This window comes from Geospiza fortis, unplaced genomic scaffold (assembly GCF_000277835.1).
Source record: "Geospiza fortis unplaced genomic scaffold, GeoFor_1.0 scaffold55, whole genome shotgun sequence".
Taxonomy (NCBI): domain Eukaryota; kingdom Metazoa; phylum Chordata; class Aves; order Passeriformes; family Thraupidae; genus Geospiza; species Geospiza fortis.
Window position 1 is genome coordinate 12,174,348 of NW_005054308.1, and position 12,225 is coordinate 12,186,572.

The 12,225-nt window shown below is 44.9% G+C and overlaps 2 protein-coding genes across 2 annotated transcripts in view; one reads left to right on the forward strand and one right to left on the reverse strand.

Annotated features, from left to right (window-relative positions):
- The window catches only part of SH3RF2 (SH3 domain containing ring finger 2), a 22,952-nt gene extending 21,225 nt beyond the window's left edge, over positions 1–1,727 (forward strand). Inside the window, exon 9 of the mRNA XM_031055233.1 lies at positions 1,615–1,727. Within this exon, the coding sequence (XP_030911093.1) occupies positions 1,615–1,727 (113 nt within the window). The remainder of the gene's footprint in view (positions 1–1,614) is intronic.
- A 1,236-nt stretch (positions 1,728–2,963) lies between these two features.
- Positions 2,964–12,225, reverse strand: part of LARS1 (leucyl-tRNA synthetase 1) — a 23,457-nt gene continuing 14,195 nt past the window's right edge. Inside the window, exons 20-31 of the mRNA XM_014312226.2 lie at positions 11,559–11,616; positions 10,742–10,805; positions 9,959–10,142; positions 9,650–9,740; positions 8,685–8,825; positions 8,013–8,153; positions 7,817–7,927; positions 6,871–6,981; positions 4,745–4,849; positions 4,504–4,599; positions 3,994–4,126; positions 2,964–3,340 (exon numbers count right to left, since the gene is read on the reverse strand). Of these exons, the coding sequence (XP_014167701.1) occupies positions 3,135–3,340; positions 3,994–4,126; positions 4,504–4,599; positions 4,745–4,849; positions 6,871–6,981; positions 7,817–7,927; positions 8,013–8,153; positions 8,685–8,825; positions 9,650–9,740; positions 9,959–10,142; positions 10,742–10,805; positions 11,559–11,616 (1,441 nt within the window). The 3' untranslated portion in view covers positions 2,964–3,134. The remainder of the gene's footprint in view (positions 3,341–3,993; positions 4,127–4,503; positions 4,600–4,744; positions 4,850–6,870; positions 6,982–7,816; positions 7,928–8,012; positions 8,154–8,684; positions 8,826–9,649; positions 9,741–9,958; positions 10,143–10,741; positions 10,806–11,558; positions 11,617–12,225) is intronic.

A 12,225-nucleotide genomic window follows, 5' to 3' on the forward strand; every position in this document is an offset into this window, starting at 1 on the left:
CCCCCGGCGCCGCGGCCCCCGCAGAACCGGCGCTCCCAGGTCACGGCAGGAGCAGCGGCCCGGCAGGAAGCGTGCAGGTATCGGAAGGAGTTACACTTGCTTTGGTCTCCTCGGGGCTGCAGGAAAGCCCGCAGAGATCAAACACCGGCTCATTACCTGCCTGCCTCAGGATAAAGAAACCATAAATCAGAATCAGCCAGCTCCTGGTGATGGTTCGTGCAGCCTTTGAGGGGAGGGGGTCGCTCAGGTTTTTTATTAGGGTGGTTGCTTGCTTGTTTGTCTCATTGGTTTTAGCCCAGGAATTTTAACACAGAAGCCTAAAAGGTGACTTGGAAGGCAAAGAGCCAACGGAAGGGGCTTTGCTATCACTGCAGTCACCCAGGCTCTGCAGTGAGGGCATCGAATCTCCCTTCTCCTCATTGCTTGTTTTCCTCTGGTCACCTGTCAGCTACCTCCTGCCCATGAGCTCCTTCCAGCCCCTTCCCACCACCTGCCCATTCAGATGTGGCTGTTGTAAATATCTTAAGTGGGATTCATGGGTTTCAGATGCATGAAGCACTGTCTGTGTAACAGATAGCAGAACTCAGAGTTCACCACGCCCCAGACCCCCTCTGCCTCAGCAGCCCCAGCTCTGGTTTGCAGCCTGCCCCAGTCCAAGCGTTCTCCTGTGAGTCCCAGGGAAGCCAGCAGAGCTCTGCTGGCTCGCAGCTGTGCCCGCTCTCTGTCAATCTGCACAGCAGAGTTTGGTTTTCATGCTTACTTTCCATTGCTGGTTTATCCATCGGCAGTTCCCAGCCCAGCTGCAGGCACCGGCCACCCTCTCCTGACAGGAGGAGCTGTGCTCCCTCCAAAACTGCCCTGAAATCCCATCCTCGGTTCCCTGCCTACAAACCCGGGGAAGGAACTCCACTGGTCGATGGAGACTCCTCAGAGAAGGACATTTTTTCATAAAACTACACAAAGGGAATGGATAAAACAATTCACTATGCCACAGGCTCTGGACCTTCCCTCTTCCAGACTTCCTGTGTGTGGAGCAGGAAAGCTGGGTCTGCCTGCGGGGATTTTCAGTGGCACAGCGACCTCCAAGGCACAGACCTGCTGTCACTCTGTGCCCTCTGTCAGTATTCCTGCAGAAACACCCCGACAAGCTGAAAGCATGCTCTGTGCCCAGGTGTGAAATGTGGCAGCAGCTGCAAAATGAGGGTGAGTCCGGTTCAGCGATGGCACCTCAGAGACAGCTGAATGCCTCGGGGGAGACGTGCTGGCTCTGTGCTCAGGACTCCTGACGTCCTTCTAGAGCTGAACCAGAAAGCAGCTGGCTCTGAGACACATCCACATATCCCAGCACACCCAGAAATGACCAGAATTGCACTCAGCCCATCAGCCCCTCTCCCTCTGAGACCCAAGAATGCAAACACTGGCTCCAAAACATTTTAGTTGGAAACACCAGAGCAGCCTGGGACTGTGCAAAATCTCACATTTATTGTTCTTAGGAGGTTTATTCACTGCCCAACAGTCACTGCAGTTAATTTGTGAAACAGGAGTTTGAAGTGTAACCACAGCTCAAGACTTCTCAGGTTGTTATAAACTTCCGTATCTGTCCCATTGAAAAAGCAACACTTCCAAGTATTCATGAGATCAGTGTTCAGAACCCCAGACTGTCCATGGAGCCCGTGGGAGCTCCCCAGGCTGATCCCTTTGCACGTGTTCCCAATGGGAAGCGCTGATGGATCCGAGACCGCCTGGGGACAGCACACAGGGGACCCCAGGGCCAGGCTGGGGAGGACTGTAAGGGAAATGAAGGGGGGAAAAGACCTATCTACACCAAAGTTACAGCCAAAACAGAGCCTACAGGCAGAAGGGGTCAACAAAGTTCCCTAATCCTTCACATGACCAAGCAGGGAGTTCCATTGCCTACTTTCTGCATCCAACCCAGGGAATGCTCCAATGAAATGTTACAGCCAGGTCACCATCAGTGAGAAATCATAAAAATTACTATTTTTACATATATATCTTAGAAACAGTAGGATGTATAACATTTGCTTAGTTGGTGATGGGTAGGAAGAATAAATAATGTTTAGTTTATTGTTCAGAGACACTTGTACAAATTCAGGGATGCTGAATATTTTTTCCATGAAGTGAAGTTCATTTTTTAAAAAGGTTTTTTCAATTTAGGGTACTATTTGGGAGAAAAGTCAATAAAGAAGAAGATATTAGTTTCCTGTTTTGTATTAATCCTCAGGCTATTTATTTTGTATTTCTGTAAAAAAAACCAATGGTTTAAAGACATTTTAAGTTTTCAGAAGTTTATTCATCTAAGTTTATAGCACTAATGCTTAGCTCTGTAGCCTGTAGATAATTAAAGTAATTAGGGCCAAATGGATTACAGCCCCTCATGCACTGCAAGCACTGGGGGGTGCATTGGGGAAAATGGGGCTCAGGAAAGATTTGGCACCCACCATGTGAGACACCAGCCTGTGGGAGCTGCTGTGGCACCATTAAAACTTTTTGCATGAAAGCATGTTTATTTTCCCTTTCTTATTTCAGGTTTTGCCTGTTGGGAACAGATGGCAAGGGGAGGGTGAGAGGGTCACTGGCTGTGGGTATGAAATGGAATAGAAGCATCCTGACCCAGTACCCAGGAGAATAAACCATGATGAGACCCTAGACATCCAATGTGTCAGAAGGACTGTGAGGCAGCACAGGTGACATCATCCTGCTCCTTGCCTTGTGTCACACCAGTTCCCACCTGCCAGGGCCACCCCCCTCCCCACCCAGGCTCTTCAGGTAAAGCCTTTGGCTGAATCAGCTTTGGAGGGAGCTGAATGCAGCTGAGAAGCAGCACAGCTCCCCAGAGCAAGGAGTGGAATTCTAAGCATTCAAATTTGTTCCTGAAGACCCTGCCCATAGCTGGAAAAGAAGGGTCTCCAGGGTAACTTTCTTTTCAAAAGAAGCCAAAGCACCACAGGAAAATAATTTTATTAAATCCCTGTTTAAAAGAGCAGGGGCAACTCACATGTGAACTCAGGTTGCTTTGGGTGGGCTTTATTTTTTTACAGAACAAATTCTCCCCTTTGTTTAATACAAATGCTTCCAAGTCCCTCCAGGACCCTTCTTACTGGATACACGGCAGTTCAATGGACCAGGTAAACAATTGTGTCCCCAATGTCCCTTGTCAGGCCGTTCTCAGTGACACAGACGTGCCTCTGGGCCAGGTCAATGTGGAAGATGGCTCGTTCCAGGATTGGAGTTTTCCCTGCTTCCTCTTTGCCAAGCACTGGAACACGGCGGGGCCCAAGCACGGGATCATCAAACCTCATCAGCTTCACTTTAGAGAGATCTGCACAGAGAGAGCAGCTGGTCAGGCCCTGGGAGCTGCACACAGGCCACAGTAGCCACAGAGTTAATAAGCACAGCAATGCTGAACCCTTGGAACTTCACACCTGCTTCAAGAAAATACATTCTCATGGGAATACCTGTCGTGCTAAGGTTTACACCAATACAACAACGTCCTTCAGGGGTTACACAGGGAGTTCCCAACAGAAATGGGGATAAACCACACAGAAGCACCAGCTCCTAATACCACTGAATTTGCTTTATCTGGCTCAGGACAGCTCTGAGTAACTGAACAGTTATTCCTCATTTTCTGAGGGATGAAGTGCAGAGATTGGGAGGAAGAGGAGGGTGAGAGTTGATTTCAATACAATTCCCTATCAAAAGACAGACTAATAAGACTGCTAAGCAGACCAAGCCTGAGACCCTTCAGCTAAGCCTTCCTGCAAGGGCAGCCTCCCAGCCCTGTGGCCCACAGCACACTGACACCTCCTGGGAAGACAGGGAGGAGTCCCTGTTTCACCTCACTCATTTCCAAACCTCCACCCAGGAGCTGGCAGTGACTCCCATCCCTGCACACACAGGGCATGTCCCACGTCTGTCACACGTGTGAGCACCCCCTCAGCAGCTGGCACAGCTGTGCCCTGCACTGGAGGCTACCTTTGATCCCCCTGTCCATCTTCATCAGGCGCCTGATGATGGTCTCCCTGTTGTCCCCTTGCCTGATGTCCATTTTTGTGGAGAAGTGGCCGTTGCAGGGCTGAGGGTTCACCAGAAACACGGACACGCCAGGCTGTGAGAAACAACACAGACCTTAGAGGAGAACCGTGCATGTGATCCCTCAGGAGAAACATGGAACTACACCAAATAACCATCTGCTCTTCATGAATCTTTCAGAGGGATAAAATCCCTTTAGAACCTGCCTGGCCATGCTGGGTACCAACACTGCCCCAACTCTAAAATGCAGCCCAAAGTGTAACAATTGTTTAAGACATATTTAGGGAATGACATTTTTACTTTGCAAGTAGAAATATTCATACATGATAAACGTTCATGTCTGATCAAAGTTTTTAAATGGCATATTTTAAAAAACCCAGACAAAAGTAAAGTTTCAATTTAAGTTTTTTAATTAAGTTTTCAGACTTTCAATATCTGAATTTCTGATATTACCTCAGTTCTGAATACAGAAAATGGTTTTCCAGGACAGCAGTCTTCTTTGATTTTATCTTCTGCTTCAGAAGCAAACTTCACCTCAATGTGATCCAGCTGTAAAAGAAAAAATCGGGGAAGAGGGAATAAGCAGGAGTTTATTGGCTTTAGAGGGAACAGCAGAGGCTACAGGCCCATCAAACAGCTGCTGCTCCAGCTGTCCCAAAAAATGCCAAGTAGTAGGTGCCAAGTCTGTACCAACCTCCAGGGAATTTGTCAAATAGACAATGTTCTCCATGAGCACTGCACGCTCATCAAACTCCAGCTCAAGATCAAGAACACGAGAACCATTTTTCTCCAAGTTTTCCTGTGGGGGGGAGGGAAAAAGTATTAAAACCCTCCAAAGGCTGCAAGCAAAATGATGCTTCAAAATGGCAAACTATCCACATTAGTCATGAAAAGAATAGGCTTGTAAATCCAAGAGCTCTCTGCTGGCACAACATTAACATTGGAGCAATAATTTTCTTGTAACAGGGCTTCTTCTTCTACAGGGAGCTGGTGACACTGATGGGAGGAGTAAGAGCAATTAGAACACATTTTTAATATAGAACTGAAAAGGTGTTTGACATTCACAGTTATTTAAATCCCTACTTAATGTGCAGGTTGAGAATTCACAAAATCAGTCAGCATTTCGGTGGTATTTCACAGCAGGAAGCTCAGGCTTATGACCCAGTTTAAAACAAAGGACAAGCCCACAACACCTGGACGTGCTCACAGCGAGCTCTCCGCAGGGAAATAACAACCACTTTGTACGTTAACATAAAAGTAACTTAATTAGTCCAGAAAGCCAGCAGCAACAGTCACAAGAGACACAGTATTAAAGGCAGTATAAAAACCACACGATTTATTTTTTTTTTACTAAAACAGAACTTCCTCTTTGGAGTTTAATCTGTCCCTGCCTGGCTCTCACATGCTGAGCCAGCTGTCTCCTTTGAAGCTCTGCTTTGTCGGCCTCAGCATGGTTGTGGTTTCCTGGTTTCCTCATCAGTTTAATGTGAAAGATTCCCTTTTAACATGGAACTGCTTCCCTTTGTAAATCACAGAGGTGCTCCTACATTTCAGCGCTCCTCTGATGAGTAGGAAGCACAAGCAGAGATGCTCCTTGTACCCTGGAATTGATGAATAATTGGTTTCGGAGAAAGACACTGCTCAGGGGAGTCTGAGCTCAGGTGTTTCCGTGTCTCTGTGGGAAACAGGCTGCTGCTCTTTGGAAGCAAAAAGACGGATTTGAGGTAAGCCTCAGCTCCTTCCCCACTTGCCCCAGGATCACTCACTGCTGCCAGACTAAAGACACCAAAACACAGCAATGTTTCAGCCCTAACTCTTGGGACTGAGAGCTTGTCTGACCTTTCCCAGCTGGATCAGTGGATCTGACACATCCTACTGTTCTTACAAACTTAGACAGGAAGCTCCAGAACTGCTCTGTGCTCTCTGCTCCTCTGAAGATTTCCAAGCTCCCATGAAAAGGAACAATCAGAACAACCCCACAGAGAGAGCAAAGAACAGTCCCACTCCTCATGACAAAGCTTACAAAGAGAAGTAATTATTATGTGCATTTCAAAAATCAAGCTAAAGCTTAAAGACAAAAAGTAATTTTTTTTACACTCATTAAGATTTTTTTCCATTACTAATCCCTCTCAATTTCTACAGATCATGAAAAGTCATTAAAAAGGTTTTAAATCATATACTGCAACCCCCACCCCTCATTTAAAAAAAAAAAAAACTGTTAATTCTTTGCTTCTTGGCTCTCCCTAATTATTGTATTGAATTTTCATCTGCAACAGAAAGCACAAGAAAGTTTTTTTAAAGAAATGGAAGCCAAAATTTTCATAGGTTTGCATGATTCAGGGAAAATAATGGACTATCAGCATATTAAGTGATAAACATAAGAATCACACTCAAAATTCATAATTCCATTCAAGGCTCAGAACAGTCTGTTGTTTCCTCCCTTACACAAACTGCAATCAATCAACTCTTGGCCTTATTCTCAGCTTCCAGTTTCTATGTCTCCAAAGCAACACTTGACTCATGTCAGCATGAAAAACTGGAGAAGTCAAATAGGATATATTTCAAATACAGAGGGATACAGGTATGTTTGAAGTACAGATTGCATCACCCACAAAAGACAGAAAGCACCAAGCCCCAATCAGATCCAGAGCTCACCTGGGCTAATTCACACAGAGACATTTTTATTATGTAGTTCTTCTAGAGATGTAGAAGATGTTTATAAACAAACTCTTGAAGATGCCAAATAAGCAGAGGGCAAGGGGGAAGACACTGCATTCACAAAAGCCTTTCCTGTACCCGAACTGTCCCTCTGACACTTACCTTAACCATGGCAACAAAAGGCATCACCTTCTTCATATACTTCTTCAGCTCTGGCAAGGTGTTCAGCTCACTGGCAATTACTTTATTATCTGGCAGTTGACCTCCACTGCCCTAAAACAGGGATGAAAAAGCATTAAGGAGAACAGCTATCATGAAAAACTTGTCTTTCAATATCATGTACCTTTCCTGCTTTCCCATAAATACCAGCAAGGTTTGTCAGCACCATTGATTCCACAGATAGTTTTCTCATCCTTCTGAAACCCAAACAGCATTTAACACTAATACAGGAAAAAAAGCCTGCACAATGCCCAAAGGTGAATACCCCCAAGAACAAATCCCACACAAAGAATTCCACAAATTCCACAAGCTGGAATAGTCAGGACTCCCAAATCTATCAGCTACAACCCTGGTGTGTTCAAGCTGAGGATGGCCCATTGGGATCCCAAAAGCCACTCTCAGCAGTTTCCCCATGTCAGAAACATAGATCCTTCTGTTTTCTTAATATATTTCTTCTTATACTGACTTATTCCATTTCAGCTATTTCTTGAGACACTGCTGAGTGGTTTACACTTACTCAAGGACTAGAACAAAGCTTCTAGGCCCGCTTGTGGAATAAGGCAGCAGTAGTCTGTCAGTCAACCATGTTTCCTCAAAAACATACTTGTAAAGAATATTTAAAAGCTAACCACTTACAAATGGAAGAAACAACAGAGCACAGGCATGTTTTTTACTCAGATTGTCAAAACCAATGAAATGCAACTGTCAAATCAATGACAGTCCTTGGGACATATCCATTAAGCATCAAAACTTACGGGACAGTTGTAAAAGCATGAAGAAAATGAAACTACTGAAATAATTTGGTAACAAGGTGCAGCTTATAAACTTTCTACAGGTGAGCCCCCAACCAGCTGGCAAGCAGCTGGAGGGCAGAGGAGGGGAGGAGCACCTGGAAGTGCTTGCGCAGGACAGACAGGGTGGTGTGCTGCCAGGGTGGGTAGCTCTTTGCCACATAGATGGTACAGTGAGAAGGCTTCTGGCAAGGCTCTTTTGTACTTTTCTGAGGAAATAAAAAAAACCAATCAGGAAGGGGTCCCTAGGCAATACAGAATTTTCACACGTGCACACAAGCAGAGCAGCCTCACCTTTCCCTTCGCAGGGGCCATGTAGCTCTTGAGGCGCAGGCGGAGGTCATGAGCTGCCTCCATCAGGTACTGAGAGGAGCGAATCAGCACCTCATCCACGGGCCCTGCTGCTGGCCACGAGGCCCTCATGATGGAGTCAGCCTTGGGGCAGAGCGAGACAGGAATGCACTGAGGGAACACACCTTAGCTGGTGGGCTCCCAACCAGGACAGCTTCATTGGAAAACAGTTTAGCCACTTTGGACTCAGTGAGCACCTACCCATAACAACCCAAAGGAGGGGGCACACAGACAACAAGCACTGTGAGTGTGTTCAGGGCTATACACACAATCACAACTACCATATGCCTATGGAATGCCACCTACAAGCAGAGGGCTTAAAAAACATCAAAACTAAGCTTTATGCAGAGGTGTAAGACTATTGCATTGTTACACTAAATTTTAGATCACCTCTTCGTAAGCAGACAATAGTGACTGATATTAGTGTTGCACGTATCATCACAGCAACAGGCCAGCTCCCTGCAGTCACTGTCCCAGGGACAATGAGCCACTATGAATTCTTGGATTCTGACATATCTTCTACTTGTACACAAATATCTGTAAGCCTGACATGGGTGTTACTGAAATCCATAAAAGCTCAGATGTGAATCAATGACAGAACTGAAACGTCAGTACCTTCCCCAGCAGGGACCAGATGTGCTCACACAGGTGGGGGCAGATGGGAGCCAGCAGCAGAGTCTGCACCTCGATGAACTGGAACACCAGCTCCCTGTGCATGCCCTCGATGGCCAGCTCCCGGTACTTGTCTTTGGCTGCCTGGAACAACAGCACAGCCATCAGCCCTCTGCTGCCAGGGAAACACACACACACACACACACCTGCAGGCTCCAACATGCCTTCAGAATGCGAGCAGCTTGTCATAATCCATTATTGAGTTCTAGGAACTGTATTTTCCTGAAGCACCCACATGTGAATCTGCCAGTTGGCCATTGGATTTTTGCATTTATGTGGTACTTTAAAAAACTGTTTATTGGCACAAACATAAAAGACAAAAACATTCACAGCTGTGTATCAGGTGCTGTCATCCCAAATAACTTACATACTAATAAGAACTAAGAAAAAGGCAATGAATATGATCTATCATTACACATAATTCAGCCTATTTAGCCCTACTCCCAAGTATCTCAAAGCAGCCACATGAAGGAGTGTGTGTAATTCATTAAACGGAGCAGCATGGCTCTGCAGACACTCTGGAGACATGGTTTATGGAGGATATCAAAAAGCACTATGCTTCCAAACAATTTTGTTGATGCATTATCTGGCTTTCTTATGAAGAGTCCTTTATCACAAAAGATATAAAGAAAGGCAACACTCTTTTTAATAGTGTCTTTTTTAAAGCAGCTTCTTGTTCATATTAGATATCAGGACTATTTTGCAGAATTGCATTTGCTTTCCTCTGGACCTTTGTAAACTGACACAAGCAAACCTCTACAATTCCACATTTATTCCCTTGAAGTACTCTTGTTTCTTGACACAATTCTGATTCCAATTCAGCTGTATGATTAAGGATCAGAGACAGAAGGATTAAAATAAATCCACTAAGTAACAAATACCAGGTGTCATTTTCTTACATCTCCTACCTGAAACTCAAAGAAGCCAGTTTTCAGAGCTTCCTTAAACATCATCTTCTCATAATTTTGGTCTGTCTTCATTATGCCTGCATTCATCTCACTAGGAAGGGAAGGAAAGTGACAACATCAATACAGCATAGTCTACCCCATGTAACAGCAACATTGTAAAACTGTCACCAATGCAGCCAAACCCCATAACCTATTCAGGAATGAGCTCTGTTTTATGGAATTAGTTAATTTTTAGAAAAAATAACTACAGGATTCCTCCTTGCAAGGAAAAACCTGGTCCAAACTGTATTATTAACCTTTGTACCACACCTGGCAAAGACTCTGTCATTGAAGGTGCTGGCTGGGCCACTCCTCAGGCTGTCTCTGTTTGCAATCATCTCCTTCACCCACTCCACCCACGTGTAGAGACGAAGAATACCAGCATCTGCCATGGCTTCCACAAAGTTGGCATCTTCAACAGTGTCTCCAGCATCAGCCAAGGCCAAACGCATGCCTGAAGAACAGGGGATCAGCTGCCAGGGCTGGGTGCCACCAGCTGGCCAATATCCATGGAGTGCTGCGCCTCCTGCCCCTGTGACAGCTCCCTTCAGCTGCAGTTAACAAATGCAAAGCCAGGTCACAAACTGCCTGGCCAGCCAGAGATGCCTCAAAGGAGGCACTTGCCCTGGGAGAGGAACACTGCCCTCCTTGGGAGGGGACCAGACAGACAGCAGAACCAGGAGCCCAGCACAGTCCCTGCCCAAAACACAGGAGCATGTGAGGAGCATGGCACATGTGGATACAGAGGGCACAAATATGTACACAGCCCATGCACACCAACAGCATGTCCTGTGCTCTGATCTCTTCAGTGAATGTAAGAGCTCAAGCAGGCTGCTCCTGGGGAGTTCGGCCCCAGGAGCAGCTCCTGGCTGAACCAGGTGTGCTAACACACATCCCAATCTTCCATGTGGAGTTCAGCTTTTCCACAAGAACAGGTGGTAAGTCGCAGATTTATTGCCATTCAATACTCCAATGAACTCCTTTGAAAGCAAAACACTAATTTTAGTCATTTTGGCATAATTGACAATCAGATGCAGGTCAGAACACACTCACCATCTGCAGAAAACTTGTCAACAGCTTGAGTGAGGGTGAGGAAGTTGCCTGTCGATTTAGACATCTGAAAGAAAGATAAGAGTGTTTGTTTTCTCACACATCCGCTGTGTTGGTGGATAAGCAAGACAGACCCAGCAAGGGTTTGGGCAAACAATTTTCTCATGAATCACAGCAAAAAGCATTTTGGTAAATCTGAATGAGGTCTCACAGCAAAAGCAGACTGAACTCTGCATGCACTCGGTGACAAAATATAATCCCAGAAATTCCCTAAATTAAACTTAAATACCACTTTAAAACTGGCAGCTTCAGATCACCATGTATTGATTTTTCAAGAAGAGCTCCACTAGGGTTTACTTTGGGGTTTTTTGGTTCATATCAGACAGTCCCCAAGGCCTAATTCCTGGTTTCAGACACTTGAACTCAGTGTCATATTAACTTAATATGTGCATTGAACTTGCACATATTAGCGAGCTATTGCCCCAAACTTCTTCCTCTCATTGCACCTACTCCAATGCTCTAAAAATATAAACTTTACTTAAATAAATAAATATTCTATATTACCCTAAAACTTAACAGAAATCTTCACTGAACTTTTCACTAAATTGGTGAGACCACACAAGAGCTGACTTAAGAGAAAGTGCTACATAAAATCACAGACAAGGCAGGTCTTTAGTTCTAATGAATGAAAAACTGGAGGGGAACTAATGAAGAAATGTCACTATTTCCCCTGCTTACATCCCAAGAAGAAGTTTCCAGTCTGGCTAGCAAACGCCTATTCTGACAACACAAAAGCCTGTCACACAAAACCTCACTGTACCTTTTCAGAATTGAGGAGCAGATGTCCATTGGCTCTCACAGCTACCGGCCATTTTTCCCTGTTCAAAGGCAAGATACAAATCTTTTGGCCAAGTAAATACATTTTCTCTTTTTCAAAATAGGAACAAACATTTTATATTCCAGTTTGAGATGAATGCCTTGAGTGGAATCTTCAAAAAAATACCTAAGGATTGTCTTAAATATATTAAGGAGTGTCTCTGAAGATGAAAAGAACTACAGCATAAAGGCTAAAGATTATCATTGCTGAAACGCAGGGCAGGGAGCAGTGCACCTGCAATTACAGTTCATTTACGTCACCCTCCTCTGTCAGATATTTTTAATTTAAAGGCCAGTGATTGGCACTGCCCAAGAGCACACAATAGTGCTGGGTCCACATTACTACCCATGAAGGAAGGAGATATTATTGTCCACAATCATCTTTACTATACATCAGAAACACACTTTTCCTCTGTACAGTTTTATACAACCCCTAAACCAAAATTCAAGGGAATGCAAACAGTATCTTCACCATAAAAGCATCATGCAATGGGCAAAGATTCTCAACCAGTCCTGCACAGACCATGGGAGTATATGTGGCTCTTTTAACCATTCTTGAGAAGGAATTAAGGAGACTTAATAATAATGCCAAATAAATGCAAGTGCAGGAA